Here is a 22,640-nt window from a genome sequence, read left to right as displayed (position 1 = left end):
TGCTACCTGCTAAGGAACTTTATGTATCTGGCATTTGTGCATATCCTCCAAATCTGTCAAAACTGTGAATATGCATTAACATAAATATTAAAATATCTCTAGCTAAAAATAAATAGTTCAGAAAGGCACTGCAGGGTACATGAAAGATGACAGCCATTCAGCTTCAAAGCTGCCTTCTTTTAAAAGGTACTCTGGAAGAAAAAAAGGCTGAATAAATGCATTCAGTGTAGTAAGCTGATTATGAGAGGAGCTTGGCGGGCATGATGAGGAGCGAGAGGGGAGATGTTCAGCCGCAGAGAAAGAAGGGCATTAATCAACAAAGAAGTGGCCACTTTCCACTGTACATTTGTGTAAAAAATTCAGGATCCAAAATCAAAGCAAATGATTGTAACTGAATGTTGATCTGTCATCTCTTCTGAATCTCTCATTCTATATATTCCACGGTCTCCTCTATTGTTATTGTTGTATTGTTGTAATTATAATTGTGTCCTGTCTTGTGAAATTTTCTTATTTATTGTTGTAGTTTTCTTATTTATTGTTATTGTCATCCTGTAAAGCGCTTTGAGAAGCCACCTTTAAAGGCGCTATATAAAATAAAGTTTATTATTATTATTATTATATACAATTCTCACACTTCTGAAATATAAGGCAAAGTGATGAGGAATGGTTTTAACAATAGTTAGAAAAATGGACTTGGTTATTAATATAAACCATCAAAACCTCATTGAGTTAAGGTGGATTCAAAATTATAGTATTAATATTCACCCTCTATGATGTTGGTTTGAAACTAGCATGTTAGTTTGTGATATTTTTATAGTTATTTCTGTTAATTATCATTTGCCCACTAAATATATAAGCTAGAGGGTCTCATAACTATTTACTGTATATACAAGTGCCCATTTTAATTTGCAAACACACATCACTTCAAATAAAACATAGACCAAAGTCCATAAAGAAAATGCTGCCTTCAGACAGTCACTTCAAAACATGTGTTGACTCTTGACTTTTTGTAGGTAAACTCTTATGATCTAGTTATAACAGCCCCAGATTACTAGTTAGAAATCTACAACTAACAGCTGCTTCAAGTAGCATTCCACATGACAAGCCACATCATGTGCATTTACGTGAATTATCAATTCCTGTGATTATTAAGAACTAGAATCAGGACCCTGGAAAAGAGATGGACCTTTCGGTGCTGCTTGAACGAACAAATTAAATAGTTGTGTGGCTGTAGATTGTCCTGGTTTAAACATATTCCAATCCTTTTGATGTGAACCAGTCAAAACCTCAGTGTACGTGCATAGGAAGGCCAGTGTAACCAAAGGGAAATGTAGCCAAAGCATTGAACTGAGAAAAGGAACACCTGTTTCCTTGTTTGTTTTCTTAACCTGTATAATGCTTGTTTTTTCACTTGGTTGAGCAGAACGTTTAATGGTTTTCAAAGAATTCATTGAGTCTGTCTAAGCTTTAACTAGACTACCGTACTGTTTCGCTTTTCTGAGTATAATCAGATTTTTTCCCCACATAGTTTCCCCACATAATCCCAAACAGAATGCTCATATAGTTAAAAGGTATTACGAAACCAAGGTCAAAACTTATGTGCTGGAAGTATTCTGAAGTGCTTGACATAAATCCAATTGAGGGCAGAGGAGAATGTACAGTGTTGCATAAAAATAAGAAAAACCCATCAACCTGGTGGAATGTTTTACAAGATATTTGGCGTGCAGTTCTTACAAAACGGTTCTAGTCGTTCACTGGAAATCTGATGAAGCACAGTAAGGCAAGAAAGGCAAAGGCTACAAATACAAAGTAATAAGTCAAATAATGACATTTTATTCTGCGATATGTTCCCAGTTTTGTGAATCCTCCCATCCATTTTCTAAACTCCGGGCAAGCAACAGACATAGTGCGGGATACACCCTTACTCACTTTATTTTTCAGGATGGGAAATTTGCTATGCAGACAGGTAAAGACATAAAACCTTACCCAATACATTTAACAGACATAACACATTACACAGTACATTTAACACAAAATGCATTTAACAGACGTAGGATGAAAAAGAAAATAAATGTTTAAATTGAGCATGTTAATAGCTGTGGAGATAAAATATAACTTAGTTCTATTGCTCCTGAATCTAGGCAGTCCACATTGACGCCCAGATGGGAGGAGGTCAAATATTCTGTGCAAGGGGTGGCCGTGACAGTCAATGGTCATATTGGCCTTCCGCACTATTTGCTTGATGTAGATGTCAAACAGCTGTAGTTGTTGTGCAAGAATAATTATGCTGGCTACCTTCACAAACCTGCTCAGTCTGTTTTTACTGTGGGTATTAAGGTGGCCAGACCAGGCTGCCGCAGTGAATGATAGGACAGATTCCGAGTGAATGTTCTATAGAATAAAGTCATTGTTGTAATATGCACATTTTTTAGATAGATTCTTTATTGTCCGCTGTTGCGTAAATGTGTCTTTGGCTTCTCCCACAGATGTACAAAACACACAAGCAAAACATAAAGAGTCACATAAAATCACAACAACAGTATGTGATATATAAATTGATGATAAATAAATAGGTAAATGGGGTAATACCTAAAAAGGAATTATTAGGAATAATGACTGCTGTTGGTTCTTCATGCAAATGGCATAAGTGTTTTCCTCAAAGGTTAGTTTATATCAACAACAGTGCCAAGATATTTGATACTATTGATAATATCAATTTTTTGCTGGACAGGATTCAGTTTCACCCAAGACAGGATGTCAGTCTGTCAAGGGCACACAGACACAAATACACACACACTAACATTGGGCCCATTTTCCTGGAAGCCAGTTAATCTACCAGAACCCAGGGCCCCAGTGCTGTAACCACAGCACCACTTTGCTGCCCCAGTTTGCTAAATGTGTTAACGTTATTTAATATTAATTGAAAATCAATAGGGATACACTTGTTAATGAAAAATAAAACCAAAACATTTAATTGGAGTAGTTAAACATATTACACATTGTCTGAAGGTACCATAGAAAGAACAGTAACAGGTTTATTATAATTGTAACTGCAATTAACCGTTTTGGTCTTTAAGAGTTTTTAAAGGTGGGGGAAAGGTGTTTGATTGAGGATGCCAAATCCCACTAAACTAAAACTATATCAACTGTAAAATTGTTAATTTTTAGCTCAGTATGTTTCTTCACTTAACATTTGTAAAGGACAGATGTTATTTATGTGCAGTTGGATAGGAAACAAAACAGTGAAAGAGTTAAGTGTGCTTTCAGCATTGTTGGCACAGCAGGTCATTTCCAACAGTGTAAACAGTTTAGCTTTTACCCAGAGAATAGTGCATAGATCAATTAAATCATTTAGCAAACAAGAATGTGCAGGTAAGCCCTAAGTAAATAGTGAATTACCTTAGCTTGTAACAAACACATTTTAAAGTTAGGGAGCCAACTGTGAATTTACTTAAGACTAATTAAATCTTAAATGTCAAATATTGCTCTTTTACAAAACACCCTAAGTTACTAGCAGTATTGTGCATGAATTTATTTTTTCAGATATCTAATGTAAAATGGTAACATATCTGAGAATATTATAGTACTGTATGTTCACCATGAAGAAATTTGACATAAATGAGAAAACATTGTACTCTTGTATATACAAGCCAACCCCTCGAAAGAGCTCATTTTCTGTGTGCAAGTGGCAAATACTGTATATTAGGGTTGGGTTTCAAATCCTGTGCGTAAACTGAAGTCTTCCCTTATTATCAATCACTGCACTCAGTGAATGGGCACTCTCTGATGTCTATTGTCCATGCCTCTTTTCTGTTTTTCTACCTTGACCTCTGCTTTCTACAGATAGTATTAAGCACTATCACCACTAATAGAAAATGAGACTGTGACCCATGAATACCTTACAGGTACTGTTAGCAGGGTCTTGGTGTCCTCCACTGACAGGATCTTCCTGGCTGATTGTTCAAACTCATCTCCAGCTTTCAGTCTGACACATGATAAACGGTCCCTGTCTGTTATACACTTAATCAGTGCAAGGCCAAAGGTTCTAGTTTTTATAGTAATTAAAAATAAGAGAATGAGCATCACCTGGCCTTGTCCCATTTATTTTGGGAAAGCCTTATAAATGTGTATAAATCAGTTCAGGTCATGACTAATTGAAGAAGCAGTGCATTTAAAAGTGCATATTCTGATTCGATGTTACAATATACCTTTTAAAATAACTGGGAGAGTGTTCTGTAGAAGTGAAACCCTGCAGAGCTACATTGTTTTCTCTAGTTTGTGTTACTGACTGCAAATAAGGTTTAAGAAATGTATGAAGGAATTATTTGATTTGTTGTCATGGGAACACTGTAAAGTGAAGCCCTGTAAAGTGGTTGTGCCCTGCTATATGAATCAACCTTCTTTATACTTCCAGGCACTTGACAGTTGAAATAATGTCTATGTGATGAGATCATGCCAAAGCCAGGGTCAGAAGAGACTGAGAAATGGTTTAAGACACATGTTGTAAAGTGGTTGGTAATGACAGCTTTTCAAATTATAATCATAGACGACATTGATGAATATAATGTTGCCAAATGGTTCTAATATTATTGTGAATTCACCGTAATAGCTTCATGTCTTGAATACATGAGCAGAACTTACTTAACAGTTGTGAAAGAGGAGCAAGAAAACTTTCTGTTGAGATTGTTTCTAACTTCCCTGCAACTAAGCTAGTGTTTTATTTTGTTGTAACACTTTCTGGGCCACCTATGTTTAGGAATATTTCGGACATATTCATGTCAAACCACAGTACCATGATGAGCCATGTGTCAGTTCGAGGCATTAAAAGGATCTTGAGGGAGTTGTTTTCACTATTTGTCTCATGTAAAAGTAAATGGCTTCTTTAATATCGTAGACCTAGATGAAATTGCAGTTGTGTGAAGTCACTGTCCATTGATCTTTAGTCCAAGTTCAACTGTTGGACATGTCTCTCCATGTCAATGTTTTTATTCTAAAAAGGCCCCAATCAATTGTTTTCTGCTCCATTATGAAATTGCAAACCACCTCCAAGGTGCTCAATTGATGGTTGTCTATCAGCTTAAGCTGGTAAACATACTGATCATCTGCTTTTGTGCTTCCCCATGTGCTTCATGCCTTGCCTAACATCTGCAAACATCTCTGGTCTTTTGGAATTACCAAGATGTCTATGTGTCACATTTTGACTGACACAATAATTGTTCAAAATTGCCTTTCATCACAATTTCCCAGCATATTACGGAAACTGCCATGCCTTTTCTGAGTTTTATTTTCTTACAAGGTGTTTTATTTACATTTGAATGTGATTACATTTTCTTAAAGTGGCATCCTTTTGTACTCACTGCTTTGCAAGGTAAGCGTTGTTAAGTAAGTAAACTGTGCCAGATGAAGAGGATATCCTAGTTAATTTATCCACTTCTCACGTACTGTATATTATAGAGTTCAAATGCTTTTTAATAGCATATGAAAAGAGAGTACCACTTTAATGAATTTAAATCAAATTTGTACTTTCCTGAGGAAGCTATTTAAATTGAAACAATTATAGTTACTTGATTATATGTTATTGAAGAGCAGCCTTTGAAAATACTTTTGCATAATTTCAAAGGTCTTACTGTAATACAAAAGGAAAGAAAGAGGTTGAACCATAGTAGAATATGCATATACTGTAGCATACTACAGAGAGTTAAGCTTTGGAATGGGGAAAAAACATTGCATTTACATACAGTATATATCATTTTAAAACATTCAGATTGTGTCATTAAATAAAAACATTGAATCTTCTGAAATGAACCATGTTTGTACATAATTTACTGATTAATTTCAAGCAGCCTTGGAACTTTTAAGTACTTTCAAGAGCATAGGCACCTGAGTTATTTTTGTTCAAAGGATAAATCTTTTTACCACAAGATCTTTTCAAATGCTAGCATCTGTATTGAGCCTGAGAAGAAATGTACTGTATCATTTCTAACAAGTGTTGTGGCAATCCTTGGTAAAAAGTAATCCCCTACAGTTACAGATTGTGTGTTTTAGGGATTTTTTTTCAAACTCAACAAGATTTTCAGAGAAATTAATTTAGAAAAGACACTGATCAATGTAGTATGTGTACAGTTATTATGTAAAGTAATACTTTACTTCAATAATAATTAGTAAACAATTTCCCAGAAACTCTCCTAACTTTCCCAACGGTGCTTGTAACAGAAACAATTCACAAAGTTATTTAAGAAAACGGCAGCAATTATTTAACAGACATGTCCTAGGCAATAAGCATGATCTTGCAAGAAGGATAGCAAGTGAGGTCTCAGGACTTATCAATGTTGCACAGTTAGGTTTCCATTAATCACTACATGTGAAGCTTTGTAGCAACTACACACTTCTCCTGGACCTCTTGATCGATTGGTCATTGTGCTGTCGAGTCCACCTGAGGTCCTGCTTCATGTGATTTTCACTTGATAAGCAGTGCATATTGCTTCCTTTCTGTGTTTTCTTTTTTGATTTTCTGTATGCTTGACATTAAACAGGTTATATTACCTTTACCCATCAACTGTCTCACAAGTCAGGTGATTTGGTGTTTATGCAACAATTAGTCACTCATGTGTATCATAGTCAGTTGTGAATGATGAATAAGTCAGAATGCTAAAACTATTAATCAATATATAAAATAGATACTTATTTTTTCTAAAACCACATGTGGTCGGAATTATAAGTTTCTTTTGATGCTCAGTGTATGCCATTTTCAGATGTTTTTTTCTATTTTAAGTTACTTTTTACCACTAGGTCCTAAGAGGTCCAGTAAACAATTTCTAAAGCAATTTGTAGGGAACAGTGTTCACTAATTACTAGTTACTGTCATGCTATTTTCATTGTATGTGGCAAATTATTTTGAAGAATGATGTCCTGACAGACGTTCTCTTGAGTTTTTCTCAAAGTGTCTCCCTGTCAAAAAAGTTTCATAAACACTTGTTGGTTTTAAGGGACAGTCTGGAGGAACTTGCCCTTGCTTTGTGGCTGACAGGGTTCGGTCTGCTACCTACTGAGGCTGATTTAAATGCTTAATGTGTACTCAGGAAAATAAATTTTCTCAAAATTGCCTCGCAGAAGAGAGGGTATTTTTAAGCCCAGTTTATTCTGAGAAAATGACCCCATACATGTCAATTTCGGCCTTATGAATGCTCATCTACTTCAGAGTGCAGAATTTAATTATTAATTTCTACAGATTTCTTATGCTCTTTTTCTTAATCACCTGTGTTTCAGGTGGCATGGTTAGTTACTTTTACTCTGCTTCATTGTTTTAGAGGTTCTTTGATACGTTAAAGGTCATTAATGGATAAAATGCTTGCAGTACTATTTCAGCAGCCTTTAGTTACAGTAGATAGTCTCGATCTTTTTTCTGTACCTAGAATTTCTACCTCAATATTGTGCTGTTTAAAATAAATACTGTTATTTTTACTGATCAATAACTGAAGCAATTCTGATTGGTTTTTGTGTAACAAAAATATTTTTTCTGAAATATGGTACAAAATAAAGCACGCCCTGCAGTGAAATCTTGACCTGAAAAGAAATGCTTTATTGTGAGTCTTCATTCTAAATTTACATATACTTAACCAGTGTTGAGGGCATCAAGTTTTCACAAAAAAAAAAGATTTGGTGTCTCCAAATGAAGAGGTGCTTTGATTTTGTGTTTGATTTATTTGTCTTTATATATTTCTCTGAGGGTTCATTTCCTTTTGCTCAGACAGAACTTCGTTTGTTGAGCATTAAAACCAGCAAGCATTCACTGTGTGGGCTGATGTCACAGTGGCAGGGTAGTCAGGAGCAGGAGAGCCTGCAGCAGAATGGGTTTTGCACTCCTCCTGATGCAGTTGCTGTGGAACAGAGCGACTTGACAGTCATTAGACATTCTCCACACGTACACCAGCCTGTTTCATTGCTCTCTTCCACAGACTGACACTCCCAGTAATTGGACTGTGTCTGTTTTTTGGATTCGTAAGAAAAAAAAACACTGCGTTTTGTGCTTATTTTTAAAATGCCGGTCAATGGCTTGTTAAAAAAGAATGAAATGAGGCATCTAGGCTCATTAAACAAAATGGAGTGCATGTATTTTTTGTGCTTTGTAAATTATTTTACCTGTGCTAGGTTATTTAAATTCTGCTTGTTTGCATTTTCATTTGTTATGAAGATCCTTATTCAGAACTATGAAATTGTATCTAAAAAAACATTCATATTACGGTTTTGAGTAGAAGGAGTTACTGACTTTAAATGGGTGTATTTGGAATGTTGAATTAGGTTCCTTAAAGATGAGTACAATAATTAACATTGTATGGTACAGTATTTGAGAAAGAAATGTCCTGGAAAATTTAGCTGTGCCAGATGAACAATGCAGTATGCATATGAAATCACGCTGGTGAAACAGTGATAGTAAAATACCTAGTGGCCTAATGAAAGTGTCAACTTGGGGTAAATATACCAGGGACATTACTGCAATCTCATGCATTTCTGTATAATCAAGCAATCTCTACTCATATGAAAGCAGGTGCATGGTAAAATCCATAAAATGGTGCTTGTGTGTCAAAATCACTGTGGAAAAGAGTGCATTTTGAAGGAGGCTGTCATACTCAATAGAACTGGCAACCTTCCAGCCACGGGCGGCGCTTCACAGCAGCACTGTGGCTCGTCGTGTAGCGCGCTGGTCTGCGGGCTGTGAGAGTCCGGGTTCAAATCCCCAGGCTAATCTGTGGTCAGTGCTGATCTGGGTTCAAACCCACAAAGAAAGAAACTTTTTTGGGTGGAGTGGTGGCTCTGCTCCTGTGGCTGGAAGGTTGCCAGTTCAAATCCCGCAGCCGGCAGAGGAACCCTACTCCTGCGGGCCCCTGAGCAAGACCCTTAACCCCAACTGCTCCAGGGGTGCTCTACAATGGCTGACCCTGCACTCTGATACCAAGCTTCTCTCCCTGTATGTCTGTCTCATGGAGAGCAAGCTGCGGTATGCGAAAAGACAAATTCCTAATGCAAGAAATTGTACAGGGCTAATAAAGTGATGTTATGTTACAGTATGTGAATGGCTTTTGCTTTCGGGACTGAAAGATTTCAGTGATCTATCGCCGTGAATTGTGTCCATGTAAAGGTCTTGACACAATTAAATATTTTCTTATGTTTTTTACATACTGAGAGGCATTAAAACATAATAAATATTAATGGTTCCAATATTCATTTGTTGCTTTTCTAATGCCTCTCAGTATACAATATGTTACTTGAGCTTTGTTCTTGTTAGAAATATCACAATGTATTATTATATGTCAGAACTGTAATTAGTTCAATCCATATTGTCCGGTAAGCTTCATCATGCAATACAAATAGAGTATCTCTTCAGTTCTGAGGAGTATGTTTAGAAGAACAATGTGCTTATGAGTGCCAGTGGGATGTGCACAGTTTCACAGTTCTGCTCTTGTTCTGTCTTCTTCAGGGTAAGATGGTGAAGGGAATGGGAGGTGCAATGGACTTGGTCGCCAGCGCCGGAACCAAAGTGGTCGTCACTATGGAGCACTCAGCCAAGGTAGAGACTGCTTCTGTGGGTTTCACTTGTGTGTTTTTCTTTCCTGATTCTGGCAGTTGTCTGCGGTTGCCGGTAATTTTTTGCTACCTTGAAAGGCCTTTACTCTCTCTTGCTCCTTTTCCTTTTTGTTCCTTTTTTTGGATTCAGTGCTGCTGAATACAAAAACTCATTTCACCACCAAATGGGAAATGTGTTTTGGCAGATTTTGCAGTCTTGGTTGAGCAATAAAATGGTGAAACATTTTTTTTAATGTAACTTAAAGGAATTAAAGGTCGTTCTAGAAAATTTGCATTTTACACTTATTTGTTAATCAAGTATGAACTGTAAAAAATAAATAAAAACAACAAAATAATTTCAATCAGTATCATTATTGTGATAGGTAAAGACAAAGCAGTTTATCTCTGAAACAGTACAAGAAATCAACTTGAAGTATAAAGTTACTCATTAGTTTTATTTTGCATCCTGTCTAATGATAGTAATTGTCCAGTCAAATTCCCAAGACGGCTTAAATTACACAAAGATTGGAGCCTTACTTGCCTCTGTAGCAAGACAATGTGGGCCCACTGGTAATCTGGCTCATTTACTACAATAATTATGCATACAGATTCTAATTTGAGAATTATTGCAGCTTTTGAAATAAGCAGTGAACCAAATAGGCTATTAATCTCTATCTAGCTGCCTTCTTGAGACTTGCCTTCCAGAATGTGTGGCCTCAGTTTGCATTACTGTGAGCGTTTGAACCTGCTTTAAATTGCTGCAGATATTTTACAGCTGGGATACTGTGACTGGCAGGTGACGTTGAAAGCTAAAAACTGTGCCAGAAGAATTTAAGGGATAAAATAATTTTTAATGGATCTACTTTGAACTAAACACAGTGTTACAAACCCTCTTCTCCTAGTGCTCTTTCATATTGAAATATGTCACCTCAAACATTATCTGGAATTATGCAGTTTACTCACAGCACTACTCCAGTGCCATGTAAATCATACACCATGCTTAATGTTAAGCCAGATATATGTCTCAGGGTCTTTAGCCTCCTGTAAGGATGTGCGCCAGAAGCAGCATGGGTCTGGCTTCAATATTTGAGATAGACTGATAGGTACAGTATACTGCACCTCAGCCCATCCTGGGAGACCACAATAAATGGTTTTTGGGCATTAGCCTCTACATGCACCTGATATAAAGGGCTCTCAAGAACAAAGTGAACTCAAAGAGGTAGGAGAATGAGGAACCTAAGACACCATTTTGAGTCTCCCGTTGAAATGCTAGCCCAACTCAGTCAGAACCTTTTATCATATCTCATAAGCCAAATTAACTGATTGAATATTCTCACGCACATTCATTTATTGAAGAGTTATTGGCATGACAAATGAGTTACAGTATTGACAATGCAAATTGAATTAACACAGCATTTACAATACATAATGTACAGTTGTGATGTGAAACAGAAAGTACACCCTCTTCTATGGTTTTACATATTAATGTTTTACATATTAAGAAGGGTGCTGCTAAACAAGTGCACAGGTGGAAGTGCTTCTACCTGTAAAAAGTCAGATAAACTTTATTACAGAAAGAATTATTGCTGCTCATCAGTCTGGGAAGGGTTATAAAGCCATTTCCAAGCAATATGCTGACTGGACTTTGGTCAGGGCATTACATATATTTGCATAACTCCCAAAATATTGTTGTATGTACAGCAGTATAAGCATGCAAGAATTCTAACATTAACTGGGGCACTTAAGGTTCTGCACAGAAGCCACAACTCCATGCTACAAGCCTGATAGCAACCTCTCAGAACAACACACAATATTTTTAGTGCAGGTCACACACATGTTGCTGCTGCTTCTGCTTCTGGAAATGCTAATTACTCTGTGTGATAGGCCAGCCTTGATTAATGTGCAAATCTGAGACAGGTATTGTAGAAATCAGAAGCATTCTAGCATTCACGGTGTCTTGGGATTCATTTAATGGATAAAGCATCTACCAAGTTTATCCCATTTTTGAGTTACTGTCGATTATTAGCTTTGATGTAAAAGTCAAATTTAAAGTTTTCCGTTTTTAAAAAAGACACAGGTAATACCTGAGGAAGAATCACATACTGTAGCACACAGGGGCTAATGAACCTGTTGGTTCTGTACACTAAAATCAAAGTCTGTATATGAGATACATGTACAGACTCTTTGTGAATCATTGTGAGATCACTCTTTGTGAGATCTTTACATTATGTATTTTCAGAACAAAGCATGTACTGTATGTCTTTAAAATCCACTCTCTTTTGCATCACCCTTTTTTGCTTTCCTGTTAAACAGTAAAATATTTTCTAAAGTTTAGAAACGTTCCCTTGGGGAACAAAATTCATTTTCATTTGTTGTTCACATGGTGAACAACAGAGAATATACTTCCAGTGGAGGGAGGGTGGTGGAACAACTGTAAGTGCTTTGTCAAAAGACTCTTTGAACTTTTCCTGTAAATGGACTGTGCTTTGGTGACTGTATAAATACACTGGCTGTCATTGATTAATTAAGTACTGCTCATTTATATTCTACCCCTGCTTGCCTTATACATACATTAGCATTTTGTCTTTAGCTGTGAGCTGTACTCTATAAATATGGTGTGGCACCGCTCTGCCAGGGGTGCAGGTATCTTTAAATAGGTGAGTCTCAGGAAAACAGACACAGCTCTATGGTAAAATAAATAGTTTACAGTTTAAACTTCAAATACAAGACAAATCTTATTACCTTTATGAGCTCTAATGAAAATCTTTCCTTTTATGCCCTTTCTAGTCACATCAGGACACTAACTATCACTAACTTTCTATCACTAACTGTGGCTGAAAAGCTGATCAACACATTTGTGTTCTTTTGAATTGACTACTGTAATGCTCTCATCGCTGGGGTATCTAAATCTACTCTGAACAAACTGCAGTATAGTATGTCCAAAATTCAGCAGCCAGAATCCTGACCAGGTCTAGTGCAAGTGTTCACATTACTCCTATCCTGGAGTCCTTGCACTGGCTTCTGGTCAAATTCTGTGTGGACTTTAAAATCCTCATGCTAACCTATAAGGCTCTGCATGGCTTGGTACCTGTCTGAACTATTATTGCCCTACTCCCCGCCTCGCAACCTTCGCTCTTCTAATTCTGCTCTCCTTACCATCCCCCAAGCCCGTCTACATTGTATGGGTGACAGGGCCTTCTCCTTTTATGCCCCTAAGCTCTGGAACTCTCTCCCCAAGGATATCAGAGAGTTACTTTCTCTAAACTCCTTCATACCCAGACTCAAAACCCTCTTTTTCAGAAAAGCCTTTACTTAACTGGTTCCATTCTTCACCCCTCTGCTTTTCTTAGTACCACCATCCACAGTCTCCTCTATATATTGTTATTGTGTTTTACCTAGTGTATTCTTCTCATTTATTGTTGTTGTCATCCTGTAAAGTGCTTTGAGAAGCCACCTTTAAAGGCGCTATATAAAATAAAGTTTATTATTATTATTACCAAATCTCAAACACTTCCCATAATTCACACTCTGATATCCACCTTCTCATTGGTCTGTCGGTCTTTTCCTCACTCACTTCATCCCTCTGGCGTGAGTGTAAGAAAGACTCTGCTCTTTTTCTTCACAGCAGAGGTCAACAGCCACTGGAAGCCTCCGCTTCCTGGCTTTTACCTGTCACCTAACCAATCATCTTATTCCTGTTGGTCAGGTGACTGAGGGTCCAACTCCTATAACTTTCTGTTGAATGCAGTTCAGACTAGATCTGGTCTGAATGCTGCAAGAGGGGCACTTGGTCCACTTAGTAGGACAACTGTCAAAGCAATATCTGTGCCCGATTCATACCTTTTTTTCAGAATTATGTGGTTGGGCAAAACTTCTACTTTATCAATGTATTTTTTTTATTGTCATTCTTTCACACTTGCAGTGGATGTTTTAAGATGAACCACCTTATACACATCATGCTGTATAGTTTTCAGTAAGGTGTTTAAAAAGCAAAGGTTAAAAAAAAGATAAAAAGCCAGAGGCAGTGTTTAGTTTAAAAGTGCAGGCTTAAATGTTCAAACATGCTTTCAGCACTTTGTTTCCTACCCTCTTTCAGCTCTCCAGTTTCCCTGTTTATTTATAGGCTTCTTCTGTCTGCAATCTGTATCTTCTCCAAGGAAGATAAAACATAATATCTAGTGCTGTAGTTTCAGTATCTGTATCTACAGTATATATCTCAGTATCCTGTGAGTTTGGAGATGCATTTTGAGTATATAACCGACTGTGTAACTTTACAGGATAGTTTCAAGATGTTCTAACAATGTGCTGTGGAACCAAATAAAATTTCAACATTCATTGGAATTAGGTTTATTTTTAATTTTCCAACAGGCATCCTGATAAGATGCCTGTATTTTTATCTAGCCATTGCTGAAAAACCTTTCTAAAAGCTGCATTCTGTCACATTTATGGAATGCATACCCATAATATTATGTATATATTCTTTTTTATTTTCAGGGTGGTGGACATAAAATCTTGGAGAAGTGCAATTTGCCACTAACTGGAAAACAGTGTGTGGATCGGATCATCACGGAAAAGGTGACAGATATTTTCATTGTTTGCAAATCATGCTGAAAATTGGACAGAAAGATTTTATTCTGCTTAGGCCAGTAGAAGAAACACAAAGTGAGTCACAACAGGAAGGTACTACAGTAAAACTATAGCTACACTTTAAGCTTTATATACTGTGCAGGATCTGTGTAGTTTTGTGAAACAGCATATATCTTAGCTAAATCTGTAGTAATTTATCTCCTTTGAATGCTAAATGAACTTTTCTGACTTTTATTTTGCAATTAGTGCCAATTTCATCCATCTATCTTCAGTCATCGCTTTTTTCCTTAGAGGGTTGTGGTGAGCCAGAACCTAACTTGGCAGGCAAGGGCACAAAGTAGGACAATTACTGCTCATTTTTCAGAAATAAAATACTAAAGACTGTGAGCCTGCATTACAGAATTTCAATACTCCCCTTCAAGGCTCTGTAACAACTGCCACATTTGCAGACCACCCTTGTTTTAATCATACATTTCTGTGTTTCTATCAGCTGCTTATTTAGTATCAAAATGAATAAGCAGCAGAAAAAAAAACATTTCAAGTAATCAATAGGTCAACTTTGTCAAATCCTCTGTGTCCACTGAGACCGTTTTCCTTTTAGAATATCCTCAGTGGTGTAATCATTGCCTAGCTTTGGGATTTCAAGCGAGAGCAAAAGAATAATTATATAAATTTAAGAAAAATACAAAATATTTAATCCTTTAAGAAGCTCAGCAGTAGAATGTAAACAACTGCACAAGCCAGGATAATACAAAGCAAGTGCAACATTTGACTCAATAATAGTTTTCATATATTTTTGTTTTTAATCTCGACCATTTCCTTATTCAAATGTATTTTTTCAGGCTCCCACATTATTGTATTTAGGAAAACTACATTGTATTAGTGGTGGCACAGTGGCGCAGTGGTTCACATTGCTGCCTTGCAGCCTTTCAGGGTTGGGGCTATCTGTGTGGAATTTGTGCTGTATGTTTTCCCTGTCTTCTCATGGATTTTGTAAGGGGTTCCAGTTTCCTCCAACAAGTCCAAAGACATACTGATTGTTTAATTGGTTCCTGGGAAAACTGATCTTCAGTGAGTGAGGGCATTTTTGTGTCTGTGTGTGTCCTCCAAGGGACTGGTGTCCCATCCAGGGTGTATCCTGCCTTGTGTGTACTGCTTTTTGGGACCAGGTCTGGTTCCTCCGTGACCCTGTATTGTACAAGGCGATTAGATAATGAATGCGTGGAAATAGTATTAGTGGCTCTTTTTGTAAGGTACTGTATGTAGCACAAGATGATCACTTGGACCCATTATTATCTTAACTCTATTATTCTTTTCTTCTCTCAATAATCTTAATACCAATTATACCCAGTTTATCTATTGTGTATTTTATCAGACCCCGATTTTTCTTCCTGTGTATCAAACCAAATGATAATTGCAATAGAACATCTCCATGAAAGTGATTGATAAGCACACATTACATCAGCAGATTCACAAAGGAAGTGTGAGATATACTGTACCCCTTCCTTCCCTGATATCGTATGTTGTAGGGCTGGCCTTTTCTCTTTTAAAATACTAAGAGTATCTTAGGTTTCCATTAGAGAAAATAATTATACTTTGCACTGGGAGTTCTGATAAAATGCATTAAAAATTTGGAAGTCAAGGTAGGATAAAGCAGGAAAAATCATAAAGGGGAGAATATTCAAATGAAGATCATGAGGTTGTGATTATAATAAGGTTTCCAGCGCTGCTCCTTTAGCACTACTGATTTAAAGATAAATACAGGTTAGTTCAAAGTTTCTACATGTTAGTTCTGTAATATTTACAGTCTTTTCAGATTATTTCTAGGTAATTTCATAATTTGGTATGAAATCACCCAGCCAGTTATCACCATTACAGAATGAGGTGGGCACAGCAGAAGCACAAAGTAGCACAAATTCGATTTTTCTTTACCTAGGCTTAATTAATTAAATATACATTCTTTGCAGACACAGCTTCATGGTCTTGGAAGTTTTACAGATGGCTGATTGTTGCATTAGCAGTGCTTATGATATGAATTTAAATTGATATTAGCCAATTTAAATGTGGTTATTTTTAACATATTTTATTTGTTGTTTTGTTAATATATTGTAAGTGCAACAAATTTAATGACTGATTCAAACAGGCATATTTCGTTTACAAAATTAAGAAATGGTGTTACAGTACATTAATTACAGACAAATGAAAACAACACAAAATTCAGCAAAATAATATTTACATATCAGCTGGATACATACGATTCTAAGATATGTATTGATGTTTCTTGAATGCAAGTAGCATTACCAAAACCATTTTTATTTTTGAAATGGTTGTCCTTGGTTATTATAAAATTTTGACAAGCTGTAGGGAAAAACATACTGTTGTGCTTGATTGCACCATACCTGCTCAGCAGACAGACAGCGAGATGTGATTTTCACAGAAATTATTCTGTCAACATTTGTAAGTGTTAAATTCCATCCCTCCATCATACTTTCTGAAAAAGTCATAAATCCCTGCAAGCAAACTCCTTTTACTTACATTGAACATAATGGCAATTGGATCTCTCTCTAAAGCAGACCTAAGACTTCAAAACATCTGAGGACTAATGCTTAACCAAGCAATATTCCTTATTTTCTGTTTTATGTAAGAGCATTGACAGATACAAGTAATTAATTTAATCCTGAACATGCCACTGATTAGGAATTCTCAAAAAATAAGTTATTGCATTAAATGTGCTTCAGTGTGGCTCAAATAAATTAAAAAGACTAAATTAATTATTATGTTGTAAATGAAAGAGAAAAGATCGAAGGAGCAAATGCTTTATTTGCCACTTCCAATAACAGCAGTTCAAGTTTCTCTTACCACTGAGATGGTCACTGGATTGAAACTGCTCTTGAGTTTTAAAAGATCATGAATACAGTAACCGATAACAAAGGCAATCTCATAGAATCTGTAAGGACATGCATGTAAAATAGCTGCATTATACATATAATACATACTTTAAATATAATGATCATGTAAAGTGAAATAGTTAACATTTTTGTTGTCATATTCTCTCCTAGTAGCCTTCATGACATAGAATATCATGAGAAATATTTTCCAAAAATTAAACTCAACAGCTGCAGAGGTGATGATCTCTTAATGTTAGATATCTTTCCCTCCCACATTGATGATCAAATTAATTAGGGCAGCATTGTAGGTTGCCATTTAATGTTGCTGTCACACAGCTCTAGGGTCCGATTCCAGTCTTGGGCATGTGTCTTATATGGCCCTGCTTTTTAGGGCAGAAATGCAGATGATTTTTGCATTGATGATGGTTTGATCTCCTAAGTGCAAAACACAAGGAAAAAATGTATAATTAAAGACTTGTAACAACACAGAAAACCACTAATTAATGTTTTTACTTTGTTAGTGTTAAGAAACAGGTTTGACAATAACAAATAAATAATAATAAATAAAGATGTGGAATAATAAATAATTATGAATTTAAAAAACTTATTTACAGTGTAAGTGTTTATACCTAGTAATTGCAGAATGGTGCTCTTAACATACTGTACCACATGCACAGCTGGCAGTATTTTCCATACTTTGTCATTTAGGAGCTAATTTTGAATGAGTGTGACTGTGTTAAAGAAAAAATAATGTTTAAACAAATGCAGTATCTCTTCTATCAACATCTGTTGATCCTAATAGCAAGTATTAAAATAATCACAGTAGTTGTAAATTGTTCTGTATTTTATTTGTGAGGAAGTACCTATTGGGTTCTGTTCATCATAAATTCTGAAAGTAAAAATTATTTTTAAAGTTTCATTTTTAAAGACAATTTATAGCAGGTTTATGTCACGTCCTTATTTTTCAAATGCCAAGCAGTGTGTCAGTGTCTTTAGTCACAGGTTTCAATTTAATTAAAATATGATTCATTTCTGAATAATAACGCTGGAACAAATAAATCCAGTCCCTGTACAACTTGGCTACAGTTGGCATCAATGCTTAATATTTTAATAATGTGATCAAGTCATCTTTGTTTATGTCTTAATTAAAAATGCCAAACATTGCTATTCTGTTTAGTCCTCATAAAAGCAGTATTCAGTTCAGTAGCAGTGGTTTCAGCTATATAAATTCTACTGCCAACTAAAGAACTTCTTTAATTCCTCTTGCCTGCACAAATAAAACCATTCTGAATTTTAAATTACAAACACAGCTGTCAGCTCCTTCATAGCGAATGTAAAGTGAACAAATTATATATTATTTTTATACTAATACTATTGATATACTGTAATAATATATAATAAAATAATATAATAACTGCTTACACTTATATAGCACTTTTCTGGACACTCCACTCAAAGCGCTTTACAGGTAATGGGGACTCCCCTCCACCACCTGCATGATTGGTAAGGGCTGATGGGAAATTTGGCCAGGACAATGGTGTTATACCCCTACTCTTTTCAAGAAACACCCTGGGATTTTTATTGACCATAGAGAGTCAGGACCTCGGTTTTACGTTTCATCTGAAGGACAGCACCTGTTTACAGTATAGTGTCCCCATCACTATATTGGGTCATTAGGACCCATATGGACCACAGGGTAAGCGCCCCATGCTCTTCCAGCAGCAACCTTAGTTTTTCCCAGGAACCAGGGACCAGGCTCACACCTGCTTAGCTTCAGAGGGTTGCCAGTTGTGAGTTGCAGAGTGATATGGCTGCTGGTAGTATTACATACAGTAATATACTGTATACAGTAGATACTAATATGTTTTCAATCCATTGCTGTTGTTTTATTAACTTTTGTCTCTATTAAAATAATTTGCAAAAAGGTTGGGTATGATGCAGTTGTCCCAGGAAGACAATGCCCTGAGAATTTTTTAATCAATATTTTTCAGATCAAACAAGTTTTCTGTCATGACTCTTATGTTACAACGGGAAGGACAAAGATGCATACTGTATGTTAAATGTTCCAAACTGTTGGGCCATAATCCTTTTTTCACTTTTAACCTCACAGTGTGTACAGATGAGTAACAAGAACACTGGTGTCGGTCTCACTGATAGCACTACAAGTTCATAGGCAAGAAAGGATTTTGCAACTAGATTGAACCCATGTGCCATCAACAGTGCTAAGTCATTAGTGAATCCTTGTCACACCAAGATGTGAACTGGTTGATCTGGAAAAAAAGTTTAAAGCTTGCAATTGAACTCGGCTTGATTTTTATTGTACGCCAGAGCAGGAATTAAATGGTATTGAGCCATTTAATCAAAATGGCCATTTCAGTATTCTTTTCAGTATAAAACAAAATATTATGTTCATCTTAAAAATAATATATTTGTAAAAAATAGTATCTTTAAGCATTTTGTTTTTTGTTTAGTTAGGAATTCCCAAATATCAAAGTAACAGAATGGTTATCTGAAGTTCTAACCCTTTGTAACTTCACAGGCTGTCTTCGATGTGGAGAAAGAGAAAGGACTCACCCTCATCGAGATTTGGGAAGGACTGACAGTGGATGACATCAAGAAATGCACAGGCACAGATTTTGCAGTTAGTGACATTTATTTTCGGTTTAAAAAATAGTTTGATTACTATGCACCACATATACGATCACATTTCAACATTATGAAACTGGTGCTGAAGGCTATGTGGATCTTCTTGAATGCTTTGTATGGCCACAAGGTACTTATGATGTACCACAAAATGCCACTGAAAGAAATCACAGAGTTCTGACGTTTTTCATTAGGCAGTACCTAATAATAAATCGTAGACAAAGCAGAATCAGCTTCCTAATCAGGCCTACTGATTGTGTTCTCCCATCACAGCAGGACATGAATGTGTGAGTAGGAGAGAGCCTTATAGATCGTGTACATTTGCAGTCAGTGACACTGAAGTGATTTCTTCCAGGATGTAAGGTGACTCTGAGTCAGAGTTTCTTAACTTGCCATCACTAAAAGGTGATGTGGCACTAACAGTATGGCTCCAATCTGTACACTTGTATTTGCAGATGGGCTGTGGATACGTAGATATTTTTACTTTTTTTCTCTAATGATCATGCACTTGTTGAAGGTGCGGTGTCATTCAATGATGCATTTAGTTTCAGGAAAAACAAGTGAAATGACACATATCATGTTTACATTTATAAATTATTTAACAAAAATGTATTAAAACATCTGTGGATCTTAACAATTAACAGTATTTAATATTATGTCAATGAGTGGAATATTGTATTGATGGGTCTCTACGTAGAGATACATTTGAGACAAAAAATAAGGAACACTTTTTACACAAAGAGTCATATGGGTCTTCAATAAGGAACCCAGCTAAGCAGTTGAAATTGACACTTAGGGATCTGTCAAGAATTGGATGAAAAGATTTTGGGATCGATTAGTAATCAGACATGTAGGATGGGATGAGTAGCCAAGTTTTCTTTCTTCTTTCTGCCTTTGAAGTAGAAGACCACAGACTATTCTGAACTCTGAAAGATCCCACAGGTTTAACCACTTTGGCTTTCAATACTACAGTTCTCATGTAGATTAGACATATATTTAGAAGAGTTCTGCTTCATTTGTGTTTTTATAGACCACTAGTCAAACTGATATGCCATTTGATATGCCTAATGGTTTTTGTGACTGAGTAATGCAGAGCAATCAAATCCTTTATTACCAGCAGGATGCCAAAGACCCAATGGAAGACATAACTTTAATAATGAGAACCTTTTCAGGTTGCATAGTCTAGGGCTGGTATTTTACAGCAGCGTTAAAAGTGACCATAAATGTCAGTCAAATCCGTTGCAACAATTCTGTTATGCTTTACTTGCATAGAGTGCAGAGTGCAGGAGATAAGACATACAGGAAAATGACATAGCGAAAGAGAATTTTTCATTAACATACCAAGTCCATTGTTACAGAGCTGCATGTGCAGAAAGATCTCAGGTCCTTCGTGGTGTCTTCCTGCAGTACTTCTCTCTACCTGGAGGTCCTGAGCTTTTCAGTCTCAGCTGAAACTACATTCTGTTAGGAACCTTTATGAATAAGTACACCTGCAATGTCATTTGCACAAAGGGTTGTAAAGGATGATGCATGTCATACATACATACAAAGTAGTTATGATAGTATTTAATAGTCCCATTAATGTAAAGCAAGATAGAGCTTATGGAACCTTCCAGTTATTAAACTGGTTCTGAAGAGATAACGTTCTAAAGTTCATCATTTTGCACTGTCTGTGGTCACTTGAATCTATTGTAATTTAAAGTACCGGTGACAACACTCAAATTGCAGTGCTTCCACTCGTGCTTCAAAATATGTTTGTTTGTTCAAGCTGATGCCTTTAAAAAAAACATTTTTAACATGATGCGTGTCATGATATTTCTATGATTACACAACTGTTTGTGAAAATCCTTTAATGTTTACTCTGTGCAATGCATTTTAACAAATGTTTTTTTTCTTCTTTTGAACAGGTATCTCCACACCTACAACCAATGCAACAAATTTGAAATTCTGCGATATGCTAGAGAGCATATCATTTGAATGCCATAATCATTCATATATATACAGTATAAAACAACAGCCTCAAACTAAAAGGAATTCAGATGTTTTAGGCTTCAGGTACTGTTAAAGTGATCCACCATTTTGTGAATTTTGGGGGGGGGGGATTTGAAGGAATGTCTTGAAATTTGAAGGGTACTGCTTTTTAAGTGTATAATTTTGAAATTAACATCAGTGTCAAACCATTCAGCTCATTAAGTGTCCTTCTCAAAGAAAGGGCCCCATTCCTTTGATGAAATAAATTTTTCTGCACTATCTTCTATCTGCACTATCTTCAATATCCTTGTCAAAACAGTGTAAGGGCTTGTTTTTAAAATAACCGAACAGAAGGCTAATGTCAATGCAAACATTTTTATATCATCAGTACAAATATTTACGATAATAAGTACGGCCTTGCTCGTTTGTTATTTAATGCTTTTCAGCTCTTATGTTTTTGTACAAAACAATAAAGATAAACCCTGTTGTCAAAAAATATTTGTCTTTTGAATTAAACCCAGGTTTTGAAAAGATGTGGAGTCACATTTTTTTCCATTAATCAAAAAGTAAAATGAAAATTTGCTTCATCCTCTGTCACATGGATTGTACTCTAAATGTATTCATACCATTGGTTCAATGTAACCGAAAGATGGTTTTACCAAATAAAAAGTTGTATAAATTCACAAGTTGTTGCATGAATAAATGTAAAAATGAAACAATTGTAAGACTATCTGTGTTGGATACTGGAAAAAAAAAAAACAAATCTTGTTTTATATCTGTAAAATAAATGTATATTCTTCTGTATACTAACTTTCATACCCTGTAAATTGGTGAAAAATACATGCTAAAAATATATAGTATTCATCTTGGGAAAAGTTTAATCTTTATGGGAAAAATCATAGAATTGAATCCATAAGCTGGATGATAGCCATTAGAAATCACAAAATGTTGAATAACATGCAATAAGCTTTACCAGTATGTGCAGTAGAA

At 36.0% G+C, this 22,640-nt stretch overlaps 1 protein-coding gene across 1 annotated transcript in view; it reads left to right on the top strand.

The window, feature by feature from the left end:
• Nucleotides 1-22,370, top strand: part of oxct1a (3-oxoacid CoA transferase 1a) — an 82,145-nt gene extending 59,775 nt beyond the window's left edge. The window contains exons 14-17 of the mRNA XM_006626823.3: nucleotides 9,476-9,565; nucleotides 14,056-14,136; nucleotides 19,576-19,677; nucleotides 21,587-22,370. Coding sequence (XP_006626886.1) covers nucleotides 9,476-9,565; nucleotides 14,056-14,136; nucleotides 19,576-19,677; nucleotides 21,587-21,622 — 309 coding nt within the window. The 3' untranslated portion in view covers nucleotides 21,623-22,370. The remainder of the gene's footprint in view (nucleotides 1-9,475; nucleotides 9,566-14,055; nucleotides 14,137-19,575; nucleotides 19,678-21,586) is intronic.
• Nucleotides 22,371-22,640: the final 270 nt, after the last annotated feature.

The sequence above is a fragment of the Lepisosteus oculatus genome, chromosome 3 (assembly GCF_040954835.1).
Source record: "Lepisosteus oculatus isolate fLepOcu1 chromosome 3, fLepOcu1.hap2, whole genome shotgun sequence".
Lineage (NCBI taxonomy): Eukaryota > Metazoa > Chordata > Actinopteri > Semionotiformes > Lepisosteidae > Lepisosteus > Lepisosteus oculatus.
This window is presented reverse-complemented; position numbering and strand designations above follow the sequence as displayed.